This window comes from Heptranchias perlo, unplaced genomic scaffold, assembly GCF_035084215.1.
Source record: "Heptranchias perlo isolate sHepPer1 unplaced genomic scaffold, sHepPer1.hap1 HAP1_SCAFFOLD_53, whole genome shotgun sequence".
In the NCBI taxonomy this organism is placed as follows: Eukaryota; Metazoa; Chordata; class Chondrichthyes; order Hexanchiformes; family Hexanchidae; genus Heptranchias; species Heptranchias perlo.
In genome coordinates, this window is record NW_027139548.1 from 5,351,261 (window position 1) to 5,364,583 (window position 13,323).

General features: G+C 43.3%; 1 protein-coding gene across 1 annotated transcript; it reads right to left on the reverse strand.

Moving 5' to 3' along the window:
• Positions 1 to 1,213: 1,213 nt before the first annotated feature.
• On the reverse strand, positions 1,214 to 2,050 carry LOC137315042 (G-protein coupled estrogen receptor 1-like). Its single transcript, XM_067979997.1, has one exon. The coding sequence runs from the start codon at positions 2,048 to 2,050 to the stop codon at positions 1,214 to 1,216; it is 837 nt and encodes a 278-aa protein (XP_067836098.1).
• Positions 2,051 to 13,323: the final 11,273 nt, after the last annotated feature.

Genomic DNA, 13,323 nt, shown 5'->3' on the forward strand with positions numbered 1-13,323 from the left:
GGCCTCGGTCTGCTGCTGCTTTTATCCCCGCTCTCGGGCCTCGGTCTGCTGCTGCTTTTATCCCCGCTCTCGGGCCTCGGTCTGCTGCTGCTTTTATCCCCGCTCTCGGGCCTCGGTCTGCTGCTGCTTTTATCCTCGCTCTCGGGCCTCGGTCTGCTGCTGCTTTTATCCCCGCTCTCGGGCCTCGGTCTGCTGCTGCTTTTATCCTCGCTCTCGGGCCTCGGTCTGCTGCTGCTTTTATCCCCACTCTCGGGCCTCGGTCTGCTGCTGCTTTTATCCCCGCTCTCGGGCCTCGGTCTGCTGCTGCTTTTATCCCCGCTCTCGGGCCTCGGTCTGCTGCTGCTTTTGTCCCCGCTCTCGGGCCTCGGTCTGCTGCTGCTTTTATCCCCGCTCTCGGGCCTCGGTCTGCTGCTGCTTTTATCCCCGCTCTCGGGCCTCGGTCTGCTGCTGCTTTTATCCCCGCTCTCGGGCCTCGGTCTGCTGCTGCTTTTATCCCCGCTCTCGGGCCTCGGTCTGCTGCTGCTTTTATCCTCGCTCTCGGGCCTCGGTCTGCTGCTGCTTTTATCCCGGCTCTCGGGCCTCGGTCTGCTGCTGCTTTTATCCCCGCTCTCGCGTCTCGGTCTGCTGCTGCTTTTTTTATCCCAGATCTCGGGTCTCGGTCTCCTGCTGATTTTATGCCCAATCTCGGTCTGCTGACGCTCAGGTCCGTCGCCGCTCTGCGGAACAAATTTGGAAAGCAAGGCAAAGCAACACCTCCGTCCCACACTTCACCGAACTCCCACACTGACCAAACTCTCAAATTGCTCACTCCGGGCCTGCGACTTGACACGAATGTTCCCCTTTCACACTCAATTGCAATAATGGCTCTTTGTTCTCGTGCGCTTCCATAAGGAAGTTAAACGTCATGATAACAGACAGGAGCTGAGAATGAGCATTACTTCACTCTCGCAGCGAATTGTTAATGAACTTTCAGGAACCTGCTCTAATTCCGTTACAGGATCCCTGCTGATGCTGCTGTTGCCCCGGTGAACCCCACAAGTAATACTGCAGTTTCTGTCAACAGGTTTTATTTTCCTTCATTTTATTTTATATCATATCATTGCCCAACATCTCCAATTTTTCTGATTAACAGAAAGAAGGACTTTCTAATACAGAGAATGATTTGAAATTTCGATTTAGTTATGAGAAGAATCCTGGGTTTGATATATTTTATCTAATTTTTAACCAATCTGCGAATCAGTGACCAGGGAGATTTCAGTAGAGTTTTCAGTTCTTCTCTGAATTTCCTCTGGGTAACTGCATAAATACACGTATTTGTGCAGCAACTCAAAAACTCGAGCAGATATCCGCTTTCAGTGGCGATATATCCAGGGTCTGAATAATCACCTTGAAAATAAACGGTGCTCGAAAGCCTGGTGAGAGAAAAACTCACGGCAGCTGTTATCCACAACAGTATAAAACTGCCCGATATCGTGAAGAGTAAAATGATGGATCTCCTTCGGTTCTCCATCTCTGGGTCACTCTGATTGTTCGTGTTGTGACCGCGGAGTTCTCTGCGCACTCTATTGGCCACTAATATTATTCTTACGGTCAAAGAATTAAACAGTGCTATGAAAGCAAAGGGAATCAATGGGGCTGACAGAGTCTGAATCCAGCTGTATGCTTCCCATGCAGGTAATGTAAAAACTTCCACCTTTGGCCAGCATCCCCACTGCACATTGTTAATTATTCGTTCAGGTCCATATGAAAACAACATAAGAATGCCCTTTAAATATGCCAGGACAGTGATCGTTACTGTAACCACGATTGCCGTTCTCTTGGTCCAATACTTCCTTTTAAACTCTTGAAAGCAAATCGACACAAATCGGTCAAATGAAAACGAAACTGTAAACCATACCGACATATCAACTACGGCACAATTATTGTACAGAATGAACTTACAAACCACAGTGTAGGACAGGAATGAATACGTAAAGTGATAATTGAATATCTGATTGACTATTAGGTTGAAGATGATGACCAGTAGATCTGCTGTTGCCATGGCCACCATGTAGACAGAGACACATTTGGAAAGGCCGCAATTTCCTCGGGAGAGAATCACAATTGTCACTACATTTGCTGTAAGAAAGAGGGAGAAGAGGAAAGTTACTGAGGACACTCAGTTGGAATCTCACTGTGTATATTTGAAATGTTCAGCAATGTTGGTCCTTACGGTGATGTACACGGGCTCCTTTTTAACGGAGAGCATTAGCGAGAATGTTAAAAAGAAAGAAAACATTACACAAAAAAATTAGAGGGATAAAAATCGTTGGTCCGAGATTTCCAAGAAGTGTCTGGAAACGGGGAACACCTGGAGAATGAGGATTGGGGGAGGGAAGCGAGTGAGCTTGTTGATTTTTGAAAGTCAATAAGCAACCAGATTCCCTGTCATCCATCCAGATATATATTTCGGAGCAGCGTTGTGCGCTGAGCTCACACCGCCATGAAGGTTTCACCACGGATTCCACCCACTCAAATTTATCAGTTATCCCCTGAATTGGTGCTACTGATTTGCCCACGCATTCCGCCCAGGCGATGGTTAACCTTCGATGGTAAAGTCCAAAATCAACCCCGGAATATCCCAGACGGCGCTGCAGCACAGCAGAGTGGCAACTGGAGAAACCCGCAAATGTTCTTTGCAGCAAGAGGCAATTCCCTGGACCGCGTTAGCTGTGGTTTGAACAAATGTTACACAAATTATCTTTCAAAGTCACCTGTTAAATGGAGATGTCTTAATCCAAGTAATTACCCACATTAAGCAGAGTGATCATAGAGTCACAGAGCCACATACGGATACAGCTTATAAGAAGGCCATTCGGACCATCGTGCCTGTTAGTAATTCAATCGGTGCAATGCAGTCAGGCAACACAATCTTTCGTGAGCTGCCTACTGTGCAATACAATGGCGTAACCCGCCCTCCTGCAGTCAAGCGAGAAAATACGTGCACCCATTGTCTCCGATTTATCGACCAGAATAGCGTCTTGCCTGCAGCCCGGACTCGTTGGCTATGAACTGATATTTATCACTTTTTCCTATCGACTCTGTGATTTTACAATGAGGTTATTATCGGGAATCTGTAACATGATCAAACAGGCACCAAAGCGGTCACATAGTCAACAGCTATTAAACATTAGGATAAAATGTCTTACCCGGAACACCAACGAATGCCAGAATAGGGTCGTAAATATATTTTATCAGGAGAATTGCTGCCCGTCCCATTTTTGGAAGAGCAGGTGAATTCCGTCCAGCTTTTTGGTTCGGACTGACGAATATCCGAGATCCATAACTGCTCCCCCTTTATAGATCAATCTGTGCCTCGGTGAGAAAAAAACAGGTTACATAAATTGACGTTAGTTACAGTCACTTAACAAATGAGGGGAGATCTTATGTTTAAGGGCACCCGGGAAATAATGTACTTCCATCCTTGAAATTCCCTCCAAAAAAATTAATGAAGGGAAAGAAACCCCAAAGGGAATGTGCTAGTTCTGAGATCCCTGTGGGTCCTTATAATAATTCGGCGAAATCTTCCCTCTTCTATTATAAAATTGAAATTGTTTTGTAATGTGATGGTGACCGGTGATGATTCGGATCTAACACTACTGGTGATGACACGATTCTAACGTTACTGGTGGTGACCCAACACTAACATTAATGGTGGAGAATCTACTCTGATATTACGGGTGGTGACCCGACTCGAACATTACTGACGGTGACACTTATCAAACATGAGTGGTAGTGATTTTAGTCCAACATTACTGGTGGTGATTTTACTCTTACATTGCTGGTTTTGAATCGACTCTAACATTACTGGTGGTGATTTTACTCTTACATTGCTGGTTTTGAATCTACTCTAACATTACTGGTGGTGATTTTACTCTTGCTCGAACATTACTGATAATGATCCGACCCTAAAATTACCAATGTTGACTCTGCTCTAACATTAATGATTGTGATCCTAATCTATCATTAATGATGGCGATCCTACTCTAACATTACTGATGCTGACACGAATCTATCATTACTGATGATGATCCTACTCTAACATTACTGGTGGTGACCCGACTCTAACATTACTGAATTCCTGTTGGTGATCCTACTCTAACATTACTGGTAGTGACACTACTCTAACATTACTTCTGGTGATCCCAATCTAATATTAATTTTGATGAATCTGCTCCAACACTACTAATGCTGACCCTCTTCCAACATTACTGATGGTGACCCTAATCTAACATTACTGATGGTGATCCTACTCAAACATTACTGGTGGTGACACTAATCTAACGTTACTGGTGGTTACCCCACTCCAACATTACTGTTGGTGACCCGACTCTAACATGACTGATCGTGAAACTTCTCTTACATTACAAGCGGTGACCCTGCTCTAACATTACTGGTGGTGAACCTTCTCTAACATTAATGTTCTTGACCCTCATCTAATATTATTTGTGGTGACTCTACTCTAACATTACTGATGGTGACTCTATTCTAACATTACTGAAGGTGACCCTAATCTAACATTACTGATGGTGATCTTACTCTCACATTACTGGTGGTGACACTACTCTAACATTACTGGTGGTGACGCATCTCTAACATTACTGATGGGTGATCCTACTCTAACATTACTGATAATAACCCTTCTCGAACATTACAGTTGGAGACCTTACTCTAACATTACTGGTGATGACTCCACTCTAACATTAATGGTGGTGACACTACTGTAACAATAGTGGTGGTGAATCTACCAAACGTTTCTGGTTGTGATTCTGCTCTGTCATTACTGGTGGTGACCCTACTCTAACATTCCAGGCGGTGACCCTGCTCTAACATTACTGGTGGTGACTCGACTCTAACGTTCCAGGTGGTGACCCTGCTCTAACATTACTGCCGGTGACCCTTCTTTGACATCACTGGTGGTGACTCGACTCTAACCTCACTGGTCGTGACTCTATTCTAACATTACTGGTGGTGAACCTACCCGAACATTACTCGTGTTGACCCTTCTCTAATAGAGTTGGATCACCGCCAGTAATGTTCCAGTCGAGTTACCACCAGTAATGTTGGAGTGCAGTCATCATGAGTAATGTTGGAGTCGGGTTACAACCAGTCATGGTACCGTTGGGTCACCACCATTAATGTGAGAGTGGGACCACTGCCAGTAATCTTAGAGTAGAGTCACCACGAGTAATGTTAGAGTACAGTCACCATAAGTTATATTAGAGGAGGGTCAACAACTTACTTTATTTCTGGTGATTCTACTCCAACATTACTGGTGGTGACCCTTCTGTACCATTACTGCTGATGACCCTATCCAACATTACTTGTGTTGATTCTACTCTAATATTAATGATGGTGATCCTATTCTAACATTATTGTGGTGACCCAACCGTAACATTACCGATGGTGAATCTAATCTAACATTACTGACGGTGATCCTACTCTGACATTACTGGTGGTGACCCAACTCAAACATTAATGGTGGTCAATCTTCTATCACATTATTGATGGGGACTCTACTCTAACATTAATGGTGGTGATCCTACTCTAAAATTACTGGTGGTTACCCAACTCTAACATTATTGGTGGTGACCCTATTCTAATATAATTTTTTTTTATTCGTTTATAAGATGTGGGCGTCGCTGGCAAGGCCAGAATTTTTTGCCCATCTCTGATTCCCGTGGAGAAGGTGTTGGTGAGCCACCGTTTTGAAGCTCTGCAGTCGGTGTGGTGAAGGTTCACCCACAGTGCTGTTAGGAAAGGAGTTCAAGGATTTTGACCCAGCGACGATGAAGGAACGGCGTTATATTTCCAAGTCGTGTTGGTGTGTCACTTGGAGGGGAACGTGGAGGTTTTGTCCTTCTCGGTGGTCGAGGTCGTGGGTTTGGGAGGTGCTTTCGAAGTATCCTTGATGAGTTGCTGCAGTGCATCCTGTGGATGGGACACACTGCAGCCACAGTGCGCTGGTGGTGAAGGGAGTGAATGTATAGGGTGGTGGATGGGGTACCAATCAAGCGGGCTGAGTGGAATCGAGATTCTTGAGTGTTGTTGGAGCTGCGCCCATCCAGGCAAGTGGAGTGTATTCTATCACACTTCTGACTTGTACCTTGTAGATGGTGGAACGGATTTGAGGGGAGAGGAGGTGAGTCACTCGCCAAAGAACACCCAGCCTCTGACCTGCTCTTGCACTGAATGTGTTTATATTGCTGGTCCAGTTAATTTTCTGTTCAATGTTGACACCAGGATGTCGATGATGGGGGATTCGGCGATGGTAATGCCGTTCAATGTCAAGGGGAGATGGTTAGACTCTCTCTTGTTGGATAAGGTCATTTGTCTAGCACTTGTATGGCGCGAATATTACTTGCCACTTATCAGCCCAAGCCTGGATGTTGTCTATGTCTTGCTACATGCGTGCACGGACGGCTTCATTATCTGAGGGGTTGCGAATGGAACTGAACACCGTGCAATCATCAGCCAACATCCACAATTCTGACCTAATGATGGAGGGAAGGTGATTGCTGAAGCAGCTGAAGATGGTTGCGCCGAGTACATTGCCCTGAGGAACTCCTGCAGCAATGTCCTGGGGCTGAGATGATTGGCATCTAAGAACCACTACCGTCTTCCTTTATGCTAAGTACAACTCCGGCCATTGGAGAGTTATCCCCTGATTCCCATTGACTTCAATTTAACTCGGGCTCCTTGATGTCACATTCAGTCAAAAGCTGCCTTGATGTCAAGGGCAGTCACTCTCACCTCACCTCTGGAATTCAGCTCTTTTGTCCATGTTTGGACCAAGGCTGTAATGAGAACTGGAGCAGAGTGGTCCTGGCAGAATCCAACCTGAGTATCGATGAGCAGGTTATTTGTGAGTAAGTGCAGATTGATAGCACTGTCGACGACACGTTCCATTACTTTGCCAATGATTGAGAGTAGACTGATGAGGAAGTAATTGGGCGAATTGGATTTCTCCTGCTTTTTGTGGACAGTACATACCTGGGCTATTGTCTGCATTTTCCGGTAGATGCCAGTGCTGGAGCACAAGTCTTGAGCACTACCGCCGATGGTGAACTGAACCTAACATTACTGGTAGTGACCCATCTCTAACATTACCAATGGTAACCCAACATTAGCATTAATGGTGGTGACCCTACTCGAACATTACCGATGGTGATTCCAATCTAACATTACTGGTGGTGATGCTAGTCTAACATTACTGGTGGTGACCCTACTCTAACATTAATAGTGGTGACGTTACTCTCACATTTCTGGTGGTCACCCTGCTCTATCATTATTGATGGTGATATTACTCCAACATTATAGATGGTGACCTTATTCCAAAATTATTGTTCGTGATCCTACTCTATCTTTACTGTTCGTTCCCTTACTCTAACATTACCGACAACTGAAATTTGCGCTCAAGCCGCTTCTCGATCGCCGATTTCCTGTTGGTAGACAACGGCGGCGTTCAAGTTGCCAGCTCTCTGATGCTGACTGCAAGTAAGGTGGTGCATTTTGGCAGGAAGAATAAGGAGGTCGCATATGGCTTGATTAATTAGATTCTAAATGGGTTGGATAAGCAAAGGGATCTCGGGGTACAGATATATAATTCACCAAAAGTACCGACGCAAGATAACAAGGCCATAAAAAAGGCAGACCAAGCACTGGGGCTCATTTCTTGCGGGATAGAATTGAAAAGCAGAGACGTGATGTTCAACTTGTGCAGAACCTTGTTTAGACTACATTTGGAATATTCCATTCGGTTCTGGTATCTATCCTATATAATGGCTATTGAGGCATTGAATAAGGTCCTGATAAGATTCAGAAGTATGATTCCAGAACTGAGAGGATGAACTTATCAAGAGTGGCTGAGCGGGCCGGGGCTCTTTTCGCTCGAGAAGAGAAGGCTGAGAGGTGAACTGATAGAGGTCTTTAAGATAATGAAAGGGATTGATAGATTAGACAGAGGGAAAACGTTCCCAACTTGTGGGGCAGTCCAAAACTAGGGGCCATAAATATCAGATGGTCACCAATAAATCAAATAAGGAATTCAGGAGAAACCACTTTACCCAGAGAGTGGTGAGAATGTGGAACTCGCAGTGACAAGAAGTAGTTGAGGCGAATAGAATAGTTGTCTTTCATAGGAAGCTGGATAAACAAATGAGGGGAAAAGGAACAGAAGGATTTGGTGACAGAGTGAGATGAAGTCAGGTGGAAGGATGCTCGTGTGAAGCATTGCGTTGTGCCAACTGGAAATAAAAATCGCGAGAGATATGGTACATTATCGAAGACCTTTTGAAAATCCAAGTGTATTAACTCCAATGTATTACCCTTCCCTATTCTTTCTGTTACTTTTTCAAATAATTTAACACCGTTGTTCTATCGTGACCGCCCCCTTTGAAATCCGTGCTGACTACTCGTTATTTTTATTTTCGGTTTCTGGATGTTTTTCTCTTTGATCCTTGAGTAAAAATCCTATTATCTTTCCCACCACCGATGTTAAGCTAACTGCTCTATGTTTCCTGGTATCACCAATTACGGACATCTCAATAAACTATTGCTTATTCTTTCGAAGTTGGAGGTGTATCTGATGATGAATATGATCAGTGCCCTTATTGCCGTTGCCAATCCGATCCTGCTTTCTATTCATTGCGGAATTGGAGCACACACATTCTCTGCCCTTCTTGAGGTGTCTGCGATTCTTGTCCCATTACTATGGCTGTAAGCACAGAATTGAAATCTTAATCCATGACTAATAGTTGCAAATCCGGAAAAAAATTCCATCAGCACCTGCTCCAGTTTATTTTAACATAGAATATACAGCACAGCAACCGGCCATTCGGTCTAACAGGTCTGTGTTGGTGTTTATGCTCCACACCAGCCTTCTCCCACCGCTCTTCATCAAACCCTTTCGGCATATCGTTCTCTTCCTTTCTCCCTCGTGTGTTTACACAGCTTCCTCTTGAATGCATCTCTGATAATCGCCCCAACCATCCCATATGCTGGCGAATTCCACATTCTCACCACTCTCTGGGTGAAGTAGTTTCTCCTGATTATTTTATTGCATTTATTTGTGAATATCTTATATTTACGGCCACTAATTTGTAACTATTACCCACTCAATGCATTTTGCTGGAGAAATAATCCATTTGTATTATGTAACGATCCTCCACTCACTGCTAATTTGCTGGAGAAATGACCTTGCTTTTATCGGGGGATTCTACTTTCGGTCATGAGTTCTGTTTGCTGTAGTTTTTAGTGATTTTTTAAAAAATAGACACTGTAGACTGTTTGCTGTAGTCCACTGTTTAAACAGGCTCTGTTTGCTCAGTAAATTGATATTGTTTGCTCTTAAATACACACTTTGCTGTGAGTCCAGCCGGAAATCCCGCATGCCTCCAACTCATTGGCTGAAACGATGGTGTGAATAGACACACTGGCTACTCTTTGATATGCCCTGCTACTTCCTCAGTATTTGTCAGGTCTGGACCTCAGAAACGCCGCCTTGGATGTTCAAAGATGGAAGAAGACGATTAACCTCGCCAGCCTGCCAAACCTGACAACAACCCCCACTCAGACCTACCGTCAGCCTGAAGAGGCAAACGGCTCTCAGCCAGTAACAATAAGAGAAGTGCTGAGCATCCTGATCTGTGTCGGGTAGAGGTCAGATTGAGGTGAAGGGGTCAGATAGTGAAGAAGGGGACAGATTGGGAAGAACGGGTCAGATTGAGGAAAAGAGATCAGATTGCGGAGAAGTGGTCAGATTGGGGAGAAGGGGTCAGATTGTGGAGAAGTGGTCAGATTGAGTTGAAGGTATCAGACTGAGGAGAAGTGGACAGATTGGGACGAACGGGTCAGGTTGAGGGAAATAGATCAGATTGCGGAGAAGTGATCAGAGTGGGGAGAAGGTGTCAGATTGGGGAGAATGTGTCAGATTGGGGAGAAGGGACTGGATTGAGGAGTCGGGGACAGATTGAGGAGAAGGGACAGATTGAGGTTGGAGGAGGCTCGTTGCAGGTTGTTTGCGGTTGGAGTGTCGTATGTTTAAGTGAACGGAATGTAATTCCCTATCACAGCAAGTCAGGGTCGCTGTGACGCTTTTGCTTCAAAAATTGGCCGTGTGGGTGATAGTGAGGAGGAAAGCTGTGGACTGCAGGAAGATATCAATGGACTGGTCAGGTGGGTAGAAAAGTGGCAAATGGAATTCAGCCCAGAGAAGTGTGAGTGAATGTAATTGGGGAGGGTAAACAAGGCAAGGGAGAACACAATAAATGGGAGGATACTGATGAGGTGTGGAGGAACAAAGGGAGCTTGGAGTGCATGTCCACAGATCCCTGAAGGTAGCAGGATACGCAGAGAACGTGATTTAAAAGGCATACGGGAAACTTTCCTTTATTAGCCGAGGCGGAGAATATCAGATGAGGGAGGTTATGCTAGAACTGTATAAAATAATGCTTAACCCAATGAGTCCTGCGTACAGTTCTGGTCACCACAATACAGGAAATATGTGTTTGCAATAGAGAGGGTACAGAGGAGATTGACGAGGATGTTGCCAGGGCAGGAGAATTTTAGCTATGGGAAAAGATTGGATAGGCTGGGTTGTTTTCGTTGGAACAAATGAGGCTGATGGAATATTTAATTGAGGTGTGTAAAATAATGATGGGTCTGGATAGAGTGGATCGGAAGGACCTATTTCCCATAGTAGACGGGTCAGTGACCAGAGGGCAACGATTTAAAATAAATGGTAGAAGGATTAGACGGGAGTTGAGAAGAATCTTTTCACCCAGAGCGTGGTGAGGGTCTGGAACTCACTGCCTGAAAGGATGGGAGAGGCAGAAACCCTCAACGCATTAAAAAAGTCCTTGGATGTGCACTTGATGGGGGGACAGAGCAAGTTCTGGAGAGTGGGATGAAGCAAGATCGCTCTTTTGCGGCCGGCACAGACACGATGGGCAGAATGGATTCCATCTCTGCAGTCACTTTCTATGATTATATGATTAAACTGCCACTCAATTTACACATTAAAGCATCATTAAACGCCAGGCAGCTAAAGTCTACCGCCTAAAAATATAAATATCACTCAGCTGCATAATCATTCATTGAACAGCAGCTGCTTAAGGAAGTCAGGGATGAGTCAAAAGAAACACATTGGCCCAAACAAAGCTTCTTTATCAGTTTCAAAATGCTGGAAATATCACCCTAACCCGAAACCTAACCCATGTTTATTCGGCTTTCATTCTCTGCATTTCTCATTCCATCAGCGATTCATTATTATTTCTGCTGGAGATTAAACAGATGATGTTAAAACTGGCCAGCAAAAAGGTGAATTTACAGGACAACAACTAGAATTTAAAGATTAAACGAAAAGGTAATTTTCCAGGACAACATCTGAAGATTAATGATGAAATGAAAATGTGAATTTACAGGATAACATCTAGAATTTAAAGACTAAGTGAAAAGGTGAATTTACAGGACAACATCCAAAGATTAATGATTAAATGAAAAGGAGAATTTACAGGATAACATCTAAAGATTAATGATTAAATTAAAGCAGAATTTACAGGACAACAATCTAAAGATTAATGATTAAATGAAAAGGTGAATTTACAGGATAACATCTAAAGATTAATGATTAAATGAAAAGGAGAATTTACAGGATAACATCTAACGATTAATGATTAAATGAAAAGGTGAATTTACAGGATAACATCTAGAGTTTAAAAAATAAATGAAAATTTGAATGACAGGCGAACAAATAGTATTTAAAGATTGAATGAAAAGTTGAATATACAGAACAACAGTTAGAATTGAAAGGTCCAATGAAATGGTATATTTACAGGACAACATCAAGAATTTAAGGAATAATTGAACAAGTGAATTTACAGGACAATTGAAAGATTAACTGAAAAGGTGAATTCACAGCACAACAACCAGAATTTAAAGTTTAGATTCAAAGATGAATTTGCAGTAGAACTTGAATCTAAAGATTAAATGAAAAGCTGAATTAGCAGGACAACAATTAGAATCTAAAGATTAAATGAAAAGGTGAATTTGCAGGACAACAGATAGAATCTAAAGATTAAATGAAAAGGTGAATTTGCAGGACAACGGATAGAATCTAAAGATTGAATGAAAAGGTGAATTTACAGGACAACTACTAGAATCTAAAGATTAAATGAAAAGGTGAGTTTACAGCACAACAACTCAAATTCAAAAAGGCCAATGAAGCAGAAATGTCACTTGTTTGCCACAAACATTTGTTGTTTCATTTCTTGGAAGTGAATCCTGGAGCCAGATACCAATTTGTGTGAACATCCTGATCAAAAGGCCGAAACTGTGACTCATTAACTGGAGACTGTCTGACGGATACTACAATCATTGCCCTGTTGCAATTATCCTTCAGAGGTACGATGGGCCGAATGTCTTCCTTCTGGGCAGTAAAAGTCTGTGATGTTGCAAATAATTAACCTGTCGGCTGCAGACTTTCACTGTAACACGTGATTCACCTCCACAGCTGCTTCAATCCACAACAACTCTGCCTGATCCTCATTTACACACAGGCAAAGCGACATCCACGCAGTCCGATTCATGGCAAAGTTCCAGTTTGAACGATTGATGCAGACACGATGACAGTCCCATTAGTTACAATGTTCCAGTTTGAACGATTGATGCAGTCACTATTGTAGTCCTATTGGTTACAATGTTCCAGTTTGAACGATTGATGCAGTCACTGTTTTTTGTCCTATTCGTTACAATGTTCCAGTTTGAACGATTGATGCAGTCACTATTGTAGTCCTATTAGTTACAAAGTTCCAGTTTGAACGATTGATGCAGTCACTGTTGTAGTCCTTTTGGTTTCAATGTTCCAGTTTGAACGATTGATGCAGTCACTATTGTCGTCCTATTAGTTACAATGTTCCAGTTTGAACGATGGTTGCAGCCACGATTACAGTCCCATTTGTTAAAATTTTTCAATTTGAGCCATTGATGCAACCACGAGAAAAATCCCATAATTTACAATGTTCCAGTTTGAACGATTGATGCAACCACTATTACAGTCCAATTAGTTACTATGCTCTCGTTGGAATTAATGATACATCCGCTGTCATGGTTATATTGATTACAATGATTCTCTTTGAGCTAACGATAGATCCCCTGTTATTTATTTTTGTTTATGCGTAACAGATCCCCCCATTATTATTCAGCACATTGCTTCATCAGAAATACTTATCGATTCGCTGTTACAGCCCTGTCTTCTGCCTGGGACCTATATCTCCCCATTCACTG

What these genes read in the sequence shown, in the direction of transcription:
- LOC137315042 (XM_067979997.1), bottom strand. Translation starts at nt 2,050, where the DNA reads ATGGTGGCCATGGCAACAGCAGATCTACTGGTCATCATCTTCAACCTA.